Source organism: Malaclemys terrapin, chromosome 6 (assembly GCF_027887155.1).
Source record: "Malaclemys terrapin pileata isolate rMalTer1 chromosome 6, rMalTer1.hap1, whole genome shotgun sequence".
NCBI lineage: Eukaryota > Metazoa > Chordata > Testudines > Emydidae > Malaclemys > Malaclemys terrapin.
In genome coordinates, this window is record NC_071510.1 from 133,924,531 (window position 1) to 133,938,409 (window position 13,879).

Here is a 13,879-nt window from a genome sequence, read left to right on the forward strand (position 1 = left end):
TAGTTGCTCTTTAAATTCTTTATTACCCTGCCTAATTATACTTTTACACTTCACTTGCCAGAGTTTATGCTCCTTTCTATTTTCCTCAGTAGGATTTGGCTTTTAAAAGTTGCCTTTTTGCCTTTAACTGCCAGTTGTTTAGCCAGGTGGCATTTTATTGATGTGGGGTTTACATTTAATTTGAGCCTCTATTATGGTATTTTTTAAAAGTTTCCAAGCAGCTTCCAGGCATTTCACTCATGTGACTTTTCCTTTTGATTTGTGTTTAACTAGTTTCCCGTGTATCTGGGAAATGGAAATCTCTGGGGGTAGCAGCAAGAGTCTCTGGGGATGGGGGTCTCTGGTGTTTGGGGGTCCCTCTGGAGAGGGGGGTTGGGGGTCTCTGGGGAGATCAATGTGATTCAGTGGGGTTGGGGATCCCTGTGGAGTTTGGGGTCTCTCAGGGGAGCACAGTGGGAGTGGGGTCCCTGGGGTGGGGGCGCAGGGGGGGGTCTCCGGTTCCGGGTCCCTGGGGGCGCAGCCGGGCCGGTCCCTCCCGGGGTGCTGCCGCTGCTCGCCGATCCCGCCCCTCCCTGCGGCTCGGCTCGCGAGCCTGTCCCTAAAAGGTGCTCGGCGGCCGGCGGGGGAGGGTCCGGGTCCCGCGGCTCCTCCCGTCCCCTCCCCGGCTTTTAGGCGCGGCGGCGGCGCCCGGGCCCCAGAGCCCGCTCCAGCCCCGCTCCCAGCCCGGTCTCCGCCCCGCGCCGCAGCCATGGACGCCATCAAGAAGAAGATGCAGATGCTGAAGTTGGACAAGGAGAACGCGATCGACCGCGCCGAGCAGGCGGAGGCGGACAAGAAGCAGGCGGAGGATCGCTGCAAGCAGGTGTGTGTGTGGGGGGGTCCGGAAGCCCCCTGCCAGCGCCCCCCCGAGTCCCCAGGCAGTCCCCCTTGCACCCCCCCAGTCCCCAGGAAGCCCCCTCCCCACCCAGCGGCCCCCCAAGTTCCCAGACAGACCCGGGACCCCCCATGCCCCCAAGTCCCTGGGCATCAACCCCCAGCGGGGCCCCTCCCAGCACCCTGTCCGTACCCCCCCCCCCGAGTCCCCAGGCCACCCTACACCTGGGCACAACCTCTCTGAGTCCCTAGGCAGCCACCCCCCAGCTCCTTCCCTCCCCCCCACCCCGAGTCCCCGGGAAGCCCCCCAGCACACACCCGGGCAGCTCCCTCCAATGCCCCCCCCCCAGCAGTGCCCTAGTTTCCAGGCAGCCCCCTGCCCAGCCCCCCCAGCTAGGATTAACCCTGCCAGTATCCCCATCCAGTGACAGATTAAGCAGGGTGAAGACCGATACCCCCATCCCTCAGGGCACCTCCCCTTTAGACCTCCATTGATAGAGTGAGGACCAAGTTGGGGGTCACTGCACACTGTTGGGAACCACTCCAGTGACCCCCAGTTCCATCCCCTGACCAGGTACCATGTTGGCCCCTCTTGGAGCTAGACTTGTAGGGGGCCCATTGCAAACAGGCATCCTGCCCCCCTCTGCACATCCAGGCATCGGGGTAGGGACCGTCTCTGCCCCACCCCCTTGAACGCTGCCTGCCTCAGCAGCTCAGGCCCTTGGGATGGAGCCAGAATCTCGAGCTGAGTCTGGGGTTCTCCCCTCCATGCAGCGGGTTCATCACTCCCCCACGGCTGTGCCCAGGACCGGGCAGAGGCTGCTCTGGGCTCCCCTGGTCCTTGGAAGCCCATGGAGCCATTCCTGGGAGCAAGCACTGTCCTGCTGGCCTCGGGTTCCAAGGATCGAGCGCTGTGTCTGGGCCAGCCGCTCTGGGACACCCCCCAAGCTCGCCTTGCCCCTTTCCTGTTATCTAGCATGCTGCCTGGCTCCTGCCGAACCTCTGTCCGGGCCCCTAACCCCCCTGCTCTGATCCCCCTTCCCAGCTGGAGGAGGAGCAGCAGGCCCTGCAGAAGAAGCTGAAGGGGACAGAGGATGAGGTGGATAAGTACTCCGAGTCCGTCAAAGAGGCCCAGGAGAAGCTGGAGCAGGCGGAGAAGAAGGCAGCAGATGTACGTACCCACTGCCAGCCCCTCTCCCCATGAGACGGGAGAAGCATCTCCTGTGGGAGGGGTGGGGGCCCTGTCACTGGGGGATTAAGGGGTGGGAGCCTCATTGGGAAACCTCTCCTGGTGGCAGCAGTCAAAATCCCATCCCTTGGGACACTTACACTAAACTGGACTAAACACTAGAAAATGGACAATAGGGGCCTGACCCCTGGAGTGGGGAGGTGCAGCCCGATGGGAGGGATGGGGCAAGGGGGTGCAGTCTGATGAGGGAGGAGGCGAGGGTGGGTGCAGTCTGGCGAGCGACGGACGACGGGGGAGACAGTTTGGGGTGCAATCTGGCGGGCGACGGACGAAGGGGGAGACAGTTTGGGGTGCAGTCTGGCGGGCGACGGAGGACGGGGAGACAGTTTGGGGTGCAGTCTGGCAGGCGATAGGGAGGTAAGGGCACAGTCAGGAGGGGGAAGGCGGTGCAGTTTGAGGTGGGCAGTGAACTCTGACCTGCGGGAGGTGAAGCTGTCTGGAGTTTGCTCTTGGATGGAGGGCATTGCTGAGAACACTAGGTACACGTGGAGCTCTGCAGGCCCCAGAGCAGCTGTGCTGTTGCAGTGGACTGAACCCACCTCTCTAGTAGTGATACGGCCCTGCCAGGACTGGAACTGTGACTGCACCAGCCAACACTGAGTATCTTCAAAAGGGCCATTGGTATCTGCTGGGCATAGACCAGCTCATCGGCCTCCCATAAAGTTCAGACATCAAGAGAAATTCCAGGACGCTTGTTAGCCTGTTCTGGGAAAGCCAAGGAGAGCAGGGAGCCAGGGGGAGGGAGCAGGCACAACAGGTGTCTGTGCATCTGAAAGAAACCCTGGGCCAGGGAGGCCGGGGGAGGCGGGAGGGTGGCTGGCTGGAAGGAAGGAGGTTGTAGCTGTGCTTGGGGAAATCCTTTTCCTCCATGAGCTCCAGGGGCTGAGGGCTCCATCCCAGGCCCCTCGGAAGGACAGGCCTGGAGTGGTTTTCTCTCTCTCCTGAGACAGCAGCTCCTGCCTGGGGGAAGACATTGTGTCCGGGCAGGGCACAGTGAGGAACAGCTGTGTGCAGCCCCCGGCTGCTCCAGGGAGTGGAATGGGGTGTAGTGACCTGCTGTGCCACCCAGGGTATTTGACACCCTATAAATAAATCCTCCTTTTCATAGCCAGCCCTTCTTTGATGAAAACCACCCCCGACAAGTGGAGGAGAAGCTGAAGGGAGCCATCTGGAGCACAGCCAGCGGGGGAAGGGCCAAGCTTTTTAGGATCAAGAGCAAAAATTCAATCCCAGCTGGTCTGTGGAGCTAAATGGGGGAGATGTGTCAAATCTCCGAGGCAGCCACCAAGGACAGGGGAGTCCGGACAAGGACAAGGCTGTGGGAGTGCGATACGTCCCCTCCCCCTCCCAGGGGCAGCAAAAAGCCCTGGTTGAATTCAGGCAGAAGGACCCTCCCATCCCACAAATGTATTGATAGTCCAGTAGAGCCCCTAGTCATAAACATACAGGGAGACGGACCTTGCCTCAAGGAGCTTACAATCCCAGCGCCAGGGGCGGCTCCAGACACCAGCTCAGCAAGGCTTGCCTGGGGCGGCACGCCGCGGGCAGCAGCGTGCCGGTCGCTGTGAGGGCAGCAGTCAGGCAGCCTTCAGCGGCGTGCCTGCGGGAGGTCCACCGGTCCTGTGGCTTCGGTGGCAATTCGGCGGTGGGTATGCCGAAGGCACGGAACCGGCAGATCACCCACAGACACGCCGCTGAATCCGTGTGACCAGCGGACTGCCCACAGGCGTGCCGCCAAAGGCCACCTGACTGCCGTGCTGGGGCGGCAAAAAACATAGAGCCGCCCCACCCAACGCACAAGTGCCCTGCACCTACTCCTGTCACTCGAACCAGCACCAGCTGGCAGAGTCCGTACAGGCCAGGCACTGGTGCCAGTTCTCCAGGAGGGCTGCAGGGTGCTGGCCTAGAGGCCCCATTCTCAGCAAGCGCGAATGTAAAGGCGGTGTGGAGCGAGGCTGTTCCCTGCTCCCTGTTTGCTGGCTGCTCTGCTCTGGGACGCTCTGCTCTCCAGGCCTAATGTCTGCTCCATTTGGAGCATGAGCCAGACCCTGCATCAGAGCCCAGCGTAACTGGGGGCGAAATCTGCAGCCAGGCACTTGAGACGAGGAGAAGCTCCTCTTGGCCTCTGCCTCCCTTTACCCTGGGGCAGCTGCCCTGGGTGCTGGGGTGAGATCCTGGGCCCAGTGAATCCATGGGAGTTTTGCCCTTGATTTCGCCAGAGCCTGGAGTTCACCCTGGTGGCTCTTGGCAGAGGCTCCCCTGGGCTTTGGGCAGCCGGAGCCCGGCTGTGCAGCATGAAAGGACTGGGAATCCTGCCTGACCATGAGAGACTCCAGGCGCTCGATCTGCTTCGCTTAAAGGGAAAGTGATGGAGTGACCTGATCCCAGTGTGTAACGAATATTTGCTAACGGGCTCGTCCGGCTCTAGCAGACAAAGGTCTAACCCGACCCAAAGGCTGGAAGCCGAAACTAGCCCGGTTCAGACTAGAACCAAGGCGCAGATTGCGCACAGTGACAATCGCTAACCATTGGAACAACTGACCTAGGGTCGGGGCGGCTTCTCCATTCCTGGCAGTTTTTAAATCAAGACACGATGTTGATCTGCTGTAGTTCCAATGGGAATTAATGCAGGGCAGTTCTCCAGCCTGGTTCCACAGGGGGGCAGCCTAGGTGGTCACAGGGGACCCTGAAACTCTAGGAAGCTATTAATCAGTTGCCCTTCTGGCAGAGAAGGGGGAAGGGGCCTCTGGGACATGGGTCTGCCTGGGGCCTGGGGCTTTTCTGAATGCTGATTTAGTTAAGCCAGTGAAGCAACGAGTGCACAGACACTCTGGTTCCAAACAGGCTTGTTTCAGTTCGGCTGGCGTAGATTAAGAGCAGTTTTTAAAGTAAGTCTCCACTATATAAAGCCCTACGACAGCGCGTCTCAAACCCAGATCTACAGACTCAAGCTCCTGGGGTTCACGGCACAGCACTACAAATGGCAGTGGAGCCGTTCCCCCGGAGGCTGGAGCCTGGGCTCTGAGCACTACCCCCTCGCCGTGTTTCAGAGCCCAAACTCCGGGCCGAGCGGGAACGTCTACGCTGCCATTTCTAGTGAGCAGAGGGGCTGTGCTCCGGGACTCTGAGATTTCCCGCTGCAGAGTTTGGGGGGGTTTTCCATGTAAATGTGGCCTAAGTGTCCACCGAGGGGTTAGCACTGCTTTAACTGAAATGGTGCAAATTTGCATGTAGATTATAGCGTGGAGTGCAAATGGCTGGGGGCGGGGGGTCCAACTAGGGTGACCAGATGTCCCGATTTTATAGGGACAGTCCCAATATTTGGGTCTTTTTCTTATATAGGCTCCTATTACCCTCCCACCCCCTGTCCCGATTTTTCACACTTGCTGTCTGGTTACCCTAGGTCCAACTGAGCTGCAGATGGGTGGCGGTGGAAAGGGGATGGCCCTGGGGGATGTCAGAGGCCTGGGTGGATGCGGAGTTTGCAGTGTAGTTGGCAGTGTGATGTGCAGTGCACGCTCTGGGGGGGGAGTAGTCCTTCATTATGTGGCTCTGATTTGTGACCACCCCTGGAATATTGTGCTCAGTGCTGGCAAACTGGAGGGAGCTCAGAGAAGAGTAACAGGAAGGCTTGAGGGGGGCTGGAGAAACCTACATAGTTTGACAACGGGGGCGAGGGGGAGTCCTATGACCTCTCTCCACATATCTGAGAGATGTGACCCCCCAGGAGGGAGGGGAATTGCTTGGGGACCCAGGGGAGAGACCAGGAGGAATGGGGTCCCATTCAGAAAAGGAAAAACAGAAAGAAATGCTGGGAAAAAGTTGCTGGGAGTGAGCTGAAGAGTGGAGGCCCTGTGGGGATGGGTGCTAGAGATGGACCAACCCGGCTGGGGACCCCACTGCTCAGGAGTGGCCAGAACCCTGGACAATGAAGTGCAGGGACCAAACCTGCCTGAATAGGGTCTCTCTCTGTGAGCCCCTGAGGAGCTCTGTTCTGGGGGAGCCCCATTCCAGGGGAGGACCCTGTTCCGTAGCTGCTGGAGCTTGTTTCCAGGATCTCTCATTGCCTAATTGCCAGCGAGTGAATCCCAGGGCAGGACGGTGCTAGGAGCTGGTGGGGCAGATGCAGCAGGAGCTGGAGGGCACCTGGGAAAGGAGGAGAATAAACCTCCAGGCTGAGAATCTAGGAGCCATCGCCTCCAGAGATGGGGAGATGCTCCATTCCTGTGAGTCTAGCAGGGCAAGACAGGAGCGCCTGACCCATGCAGGGCTGCTCCCAGCTCCCTGGGCCCCGATAGCCAGAGAGGCAGCTGCTCTCTGTAGAAATATCAACAAATACATTAAAATAACTAACCCTCTCTAGTGCTCGTCTGGGGACAACGGGAACGTGCCCCTGGCCCACAGCCTGAGCTGACAAGCCTGTCTGGAGTCGGGAGTGCGGCTTGCTTGCAGATGGGGCTACAACATGCTAATGTAACAAGGGTCTGTGCTAACGGGTGTTAATGTGAGCCCCGTCCCGCACACCCCGCCAAGGGGTGTCAGCTTCCAGCATAAAGCCAAGTGTGGCAGGCTCAGGGATTCACAGGTCCTCGCAATCCCAAGAGCGGGGTGTGTCAGAGCTCAGTGTAGGGGTGCTGGCCATGGGGGTGGGACTGACTTCTCCAATCCCAAGAGCGGGGGCGCATCAGAGCTCGGTGTAGGGGTGCTGGCCATGGAGGGAGGGGGGACTGACTTCTCCAATCCCAAGAGTGGGGTGTGTCAGAGCTCGGTGTAGGGGTGCTGGCCATGGGCGGGGGTGCCTGGCTTCTCCAGTGCCAGCCTCTCCCAGCAGGAGGCGCTGTGGGTGCAGGGCAGGAGCACTGATTCATAGATTTTATAGGCTGACCTCCTGCATAGCATGGGCCAGGGAACCTCACCCAGTGACTCTGGCAGTGGAGGGAATTATTCCTGCCTGCTCTGTAGTTAACACTGCGAGCCCAATAACCTGCAGGGGAACTGGCCGTGTGGGAGGCACCCAACTGCTGCTCCAGTTTCTTCCACTTCCCAGTCCCTGGGGCAGGCGCTGGTCTGGGTGCCCATACGTGGGCTGTGCCAGGAGCCGCAGTAGCAGGGCTGGTGTGTGTCTCTGGGGCATGCAGAGAGAGTGCCGAGAAAGAAGTTGCTGGATTCCAGGACTGTGATCCTGAAAGCTCCCTGTGAGGCTGTGACAGGATCCGCCCCAGCCCACCTCCTAGCCCAGACTTTGCTCTTATTTGGTGATTCCCTGAGCCAGTGGGAGGGAGCTGGCTGGCGTCCCAGGGTGTGGCTAGAACAGAGGCCACTTAGCAGAGCAACTGCTCAAAGAACTGTCTCTCTGGCCCCTGAACGTGCCCCATTCCTGACAGCCAGGGCCTGACTCCCTGCCCGTCCTGTGCCTGCAGCTGGGCTCTGCACAGGCCTTGCCTTCCCTGCTGAGGACCGGGGTGACAATGCGTGAGCTAGCCTGCTGTAAAACCAGAGCGGAGCCAAGGCTCTGTGGTTGTACCCAAGGGAAACAGACTTCTTCTCCGCAGTGAAGACATAGGCCCTGCTGGGGTCCCTCAAGCGCTGCCTTGGGTCAGCGGCTGGGCTCAGCTGTTGCATATAGAGCCCAGGAATCCCTGTGCGGGCTGTGTTCTTTAAATGCAGGCGTGAAGTGCAGCCGGAGCTGCCTGCTGTCTGTCACTGCTCATTAAGGAGGGATTGAGGGCTCCCCTTGTAACGGATCAGACCGTGTCCCAGCGCATGGGACACCAGGGCATATCCCCGACACCAGATAGCATCAGTGTTGCACTCCAAGATAAGCAGGGATGAAGATAGCAAGTGTGTCTGAGCACTGGGGAGTTGTGTGTGCGATTTCTTATATCCGGTGCAGAGTAGAGACCGAGGCTGCAGACATGAAATCATCAGGTCTGTCCAAGGGGCTTGTAGATCCCAGGCAATGGGATGGATGGTGTCAGGACCCTGGGGCTTGGAGACCCTTTCCCATGGGGGTGCGCTCCGAGCACGGGCAGAAGCTTAAGTCGTTCATATCTGGCTGCTGACCCTAAAGGCCCAGCTGTGCTCTAGGATTCATTGCATGCAGCAGGCTGTAGCGTGGCTCACACCTGCATGCCCTGTGGTTCCTGCCTGTCGCTGGGTTCTGCCACAGTTGTTCTGCTGTGAAGAGATGCTGAAATAGTTCTGGAACCTGGGGCAAATGGGGCTTGAAACTCCCAGCCCCCCTTCCCTTCCATTGGTGTTTGTAGCAGCCATGCATCTTGGCTCTGGCTCTTGGACTTGACCCACTGCAGCCTGACAGCCCCATCCAAGGGTGCCCAGCTCCCAGGGAGAAAGGAAGGCGAGTGTCTGTGAGAACCCCAGTGGGGCTGCAGCCTCAGCAGCCCCTCTCATGGCTAAGGACAGAGCCCCTGGTCGGATGGCGAGGCTCTGCAATGATTTCATAGGGCCCATGAGGACCCTCCAGGCCAGAGATCTGACCCGGTGACTCCTGCATTCAGCCCCTCACTTGTGGGCGAGCTAGAGACCTTTCAGAAAGATTCTAGCAATAACTGCCTGGATGAGGGGAAGGAGGTGCTGCTTCTGCCAGGAGCTCCCTTGATGTGTCTCCCTTGTTCGGCGCCTGGGCCTCCATTCCAGCCCCCCCTGCCCGGGCTTCGCTCCTCTTACACATCACAAACCCTGACTCATGAACATACGTTTATGGGAAACTTTGTTCTCGCCACGTCCCCGCTCCCCCTTCCGCACCCCCCAGGACTCAGCATTGTGCGCAGGACCCAGCAGGGGGCAGGAAGGAGCCCTCCCAATTCCCCAGCCCCCTGGGTCCGTGGAGAGCAGAAGCAGGGTCCCGAAGCCATGCCCGTGGCTACAGCAGTGGCAGATGCAAAAAGGGGCCTCTCAGCTCAGCCCCACCTGAAAGAGACACAGGAAAGCCCCTGCTGGGGCTCTCCTCTCTGGGCTCTGCAGGCCAGGCTGCTCCCCGACACACAGGCACCCAGAGCAGGCGCTTGTGGGCCCACCCCGCTGCAGTGCTCCCTGGGCTGGTTCCCTGGAGGAGCCCCGTAGCGGCAGTGGGAAAAGCAGCTTGGATGCCTGGTGCTGCCTCTTTAAGAGGAGGGAAGTGTGCAAGCTCTGACACTCAGTTTCCTGAGGAGGAGATGCAGGAGAGGGGGAGGAGGAGCAGGAAAGGGGATGAAGGCGGGGAGGGGAGAGTTCGCATCCTGAGCTCTTCCTGCTGGAGCGGGAGTGGCAGTCCCACAAAGGGCTGAAGCTGTCACCGGCAGAGCCAGGGACCCGGCGAGCTCAGGCTGCAGCCCAGAGCTGGCTAGGGGCAGCCAGCAGGGCCCAGTGGGTTGGAACCAGACTGCATTAAAGCTCGCCCCAGACCCTGCCCCAGGCAAGTCCTGCTCAGGTCCCCAGCAGCACCCTCAGGCCTCGTGCCCCGGGGGAAGATGGCCGGGAGCACCTCCATTGATGCGGTGAAGAAGAAGATCCAGACCCTGCAGCAGGTGGCGGACGAGGCAGAGGAGCGCGCGGAGCAGCTGCAGCGGGAGGTGGATGCTGAGAGACAGGCCAGGGAGCGGGTAAGGTGCTCCAGGGCTTGAGGGTCCCAGCCAGCTCCTCCCAATGCCCTTTCTGCCCTGCTCCCACAGGGGTCTGGGTGCCAGCCTGGGTTTGACGTCCCTTCCGCTCCCTGTGGCTGGCAGGGCCTGGCAGGCCCCGTCAGCCCCCCCAAGCTGGGCTCACCTTGCACCCTCCTTGCCTGATGCTGGACTCCCCATCCAGGGAGCATCTCCTTGCACTCACCCCCCCATCTGGCCCCGTCCCAGCCTCCCACCACCCGCCTGTCCCCCTGCTCTCCTCGTCTCCCCCAAGCTGGCTCTGTGGTGACCCCAGCCCTGGGCACGGCAGTGATCAGACCCAGGCTGCCCAGGAGCCCCCAGCGTGTGTGGATTAAATTCTCTGGGTACGATGCAAACACGGCCCCCCAGCAGGGATCACCTCTGGGCTCCGGGGTGGGTGCTGAAGGGTTTCAGAGCCAGCCGGAGTCAAGGCAGCGCTGGAGGTTTCTCCATTCATCCCTCACAGGAGGGTGGGGCAGAGCAAGAGGAAAAGAAAAGGGCGGCCAGGGGCTCAGATCCACTTCCTCCCAGCTTCTTCAGCCAGGGCTCCCCTCACCTGCTCCAGGCAGAACGAAGCAGCTGGCTGTAGGGCCTGGGCTGCAGCAGGGGGAGCTGGGATGGGGGTCCGGGGTGCACCCAGTGAGGGGCCAGGGTGGAGGCTGCTGGGGTTTAGCTGGGGAAGGCGGGGAGCAGACTGGGGAAAGGTTGGGATTGGGGGGGAGGCGTCTGGGAAGTAGCTGGGAGATGGGGCCTGGTGCTGTTATTCAGGTCTAGGGGTTACACAGAGGTGGGGGGAGGGGGATTTTCCCCATGGTAACGGGCTGGAGCAGGCCGGTCCCAGGTGTGTGGTCTAGTAGGTGGGTATCTGGTGCCTGTCCCTATGGTGATGCCAGGGCAGGGCCACAGCCGAGAACAACCCAAGCGCCAGACTCGTGGCACCTGGATGCAGCTGGCTGCCAGGAAGGCCCAGCCCCACCCATGCGCCCCCTGACCTGGCTGTGGGTTCAGCAGCCCCCGTGTGGCTCAGTTTCTCTGTCCAGCTACCAGCTGCGCCTGCATCTCGGAAGGCCAGTGGCCAGACCCAGCTGGGAAAGTGCCCCCAAGCAGGGATGAAGCCCTTCTTGCCCCCTGGGTGCTTCTGGGGTCCCCATCACCGTGGTGTCAGTTTCAGGCCTACCGCTGGCTGCCCCAGCTGACCATCTTGGCGGACGGGGTGCCCATTCCGGCAGCTTTGACTCACTGCCTGGGCCGTGCAGCCACGGGCTCACCTCGGTCAGTTGCAGAGCCCCAAGTCCAGAAGTGGCCTTGCTCTGGGTCTGGCTGGAGGTGCAGTGGGTTCTCTGTCGGGGAGGGAACATCTCCTGCTCCAGGCTGAAGCTGCAGCCTCTGCTGTCCTGGCCCCGCCGGGATGGTACACAGGATGCAAAGCTGTGTCCCCATCTATCCCTCCCTCCCTCTGGGCTCACTGGGCTTCCCCTTGCCCGGGGGCAGAGGAGGTGAGGGGAAGAGCAAGAGGCATTGCTGGTGGGAGTGGGGGATGGAGGATTGGCAATGAGGTAGGGAGGGTGCAGGAGCTGCCTTCTCCCACGCTGCGCTGTGCCTGTGCCGCCCTGATTAACCCAAGCTGACCCGACTGGGTCTCAGTGTCGACCGCCTCCCCCGAGACGGGCTCCGGGTTCGGGACAGTCCCGCTGTGCTCCCTGGCGGAGTCACAGCCAGTCACTCGAGCAGGGATTCGAGAGGCCCTGTGGGGCTGGGGATAGGCAGTGAGCAGTGCTGGGCCGCCTCAGGTGGGCAAGGGGCAGGCAGCTCTGAAAGCCTGTTGGGATGGATCTGGCCTGGGAAGCCATCCCAGGATGCTGGTGTAACTGCCTGACCCAGCCCTGAGTCGGGTGGGAGTGGACCAGCTCCAGGGCCCTGTGCTCGGCCCAGATCAGTTAGGCCTCATCCCTGGGAATGGCGTTAGGCTGGTTGTCAGCTCTGGGATGATGTAGTTGGGATTGGCCCTGCTTTGAGCAGGGAGTTGGACTAGATACCCCCTGAGGTCCCGTCCACCCCTGATAGTCTCTGATTCTCTGTCCCTTCACAGCAGTGAACAGATCAGCTGCCCCTGCTGGTTCTCCCAGCAGCCTTCGACTCCACCACCCCCTCGGTGCTGCAGACTCAGCTGTAGGGACGAGCCCTGGGGGAAGGGGTAGCTTGCGACTGGCTCTGCTCAGAAAGACCCCCAAGGACCCAAAAGCAGCTGGCCTAGGCCCCAGTGATCTCAGAGGCCCCCTCTCTGCCATGGGCCACCTGTGTTCAACAGGAAAACTCAGGCTGCCTGTCCCCAGGGTGGGACTTGCAGGAGGGGTGTCGGCCACTCTCAGGGTGTCGTCCTTGCCTCTGGGATCCTCACCACTGGAAATATGTCTGTGGCCAAGCCTGGCCAGTTCCAGAGCAGGCTGTGAGACGCAGGTGTCCAGGCCTCCGCTGGCTGGAGGCCCTGGGAGCGCTCTCCCCAGCCCCGCCCTGTAAGGGTAGTAGGGTGTGTGCGGAAAAGGGGCTCCATTTGTAATGCCCATCTGGATGCCAGAGCGACAGGTGCCTCAAATAATTTCCATGGTATCCCCTCTGCTGGGGAGTGGAGGGCTGCCTGCCAGGAGAGGGTTAGACTCAGACAGTCAGAGATGTGGGGACCCAAAGAGGCCCTTATGAGCATCCAGTTTCACCCCCTTCACAGCACAGGCCAGAGAATGTCAGCCAGTGATTGCCACCTCCAGCCTGTCCCTTCCAGTGGGGCGGGTCTGGGAGAGAGAACCCACCGAGCCCTTACAGTTAAAACCCCAGCTTAATTCTAGTCTGAATGTGTCTCGTTTCAGCTTCCAACCGCTGGCTCTCCCTCTGCCTTTGTCTGCTAGGTGAAGGAGCCCTGTGCTACCAGACAACCCTGTCCCGTGTAGGTAGCTGTAGACCATGATCAAATCGCCCCTTGACTTTCTCTTAGATTGAGCTTCTTCAGTCTCTCGTGTCAGGCTAGCTTTCCTGACCTCGCATCATCCTCGTAGCTTTGTTCTGAACCTTCCCAATTTGTCAGCAAAGTGTGGCCCCCGAAACTGGCCATGGGATCCAGGAATGGTCTGGCTAATGCCATCTCCCTACTCCCTTTGCTAGCCCTTGCTTATACATCCAGGGATTGCTGTAGCCTTTTTTGCCACGGCATCACATGGGGAGCTCGTCTTCCCAGAGGAAGTCTGGCTAATCAGGAGTCTGGCTTGCTTCAGGCCGTACCGCAGAGACCATCTTCAGGAAAGCTGCTCCTGCCATAAGTAGAATGAGGAAGAGAGGAGAAAGCCCTATAGGTGGGTATCTCGGGCAGAGAGAGCCCTATGGGGGGTTATGGGTATCTCGGGCAGAGCCCCCCTGGGAGGGGGTCCCAGCAGGGAACTTGACATGCAGGACTGGGCCTTGCTGATCCAATCTGACTCTAGGAGGAGTTCAGCATGGGCGGCGTGGGAGGAGGGCATTCCCTGGCTGGGTGCGGCTGGGCTAGAGGCTGTTTGCCTGGGGCGGCACTGGCAGGCCCAATTGCTCCTGTTCCTGGCTGTGTTGGCTGGAGTGTGTACCTGAGGCTGGTTGGAGCAGACTCTGCCAGGAGCTTCCTATTGTTCCCACAGCCCCCGTCCCACTCACTCTTTGGTGCTCATTGGCTGCAGGGGAAGCCGGGCCACCCTGCCCAGTAACCTGATCTCCACCAGAGAGCCTGGCAGGTCACTCCAGCGCCGGGCCTGGCTGAGGTCCAGGAACCAGCGGAAACTCTCCATAGAGCAGTTACGCTGTGTGGCTTCCTGCCCTGACTCCAGGAGGGAAGGGACCTGAGACCTCTGTGTGGAAGGGCCAGGTCCTGGCTTGTGCTCCCAAGGGCTGGACCTGGCCAGGTGGTGGGTGGGCCAAGGGTTGTCTCCTCTGATCTCCTTACTAGTGTGTGCTAAGCCCTGCCCCGTTCCAGCTTCCTCTGCTCTAGTGACCATCCTGCAGGGAAACCCTGGCCTGCCGGGGTGTGAGCATGGCTGGAGGGGAAGGGGGTCCCAGCCGGGAGAAGGGGGCTTTGCCCATCCCCCGTGTCCCTGTAACCAAC

The 13,879-nt window shown here is 60.5% G+C and overlaps 1 protein-coding gene across 8 annotated transcripts in view; it reads left to right on the forward strand.

Annotated features, from left to right (window-relative positions):
* Window positions 1-679: 679 nt before the first annotated feature.
* The window catches only part of TPM2 (tropomyosin 2), a 29,401-nt gene continuing 16,201 nt past the window's right edge, over window positions 680-13,879 (forward strand). For 3 of the 8 annotated variants that reach the window (XM_054032966.1, XM_054032965.1, XM_054032967.1), the window contains exons 1-2: window positions 681-862; window positions 1,919-2,044. In XM_054032966.1, coding sequence (XP_053888941.1) covers window positions 749-862; window positions 1,919-2,044 — 240 coding nt within the window. In that variant the 5' untranslated portion in view covers window positions 681-748. Of the gene's footprint in view, window positions 863-1,918; window positions 2,045-9,359; window positions 9,724-13,879 lie in introns of those variants that run through there. The other 5 variants (XM_054032971.1, XM_054032970.1, XM_054032968.1 and 2 more) reach the window with 4 other exon arrangements.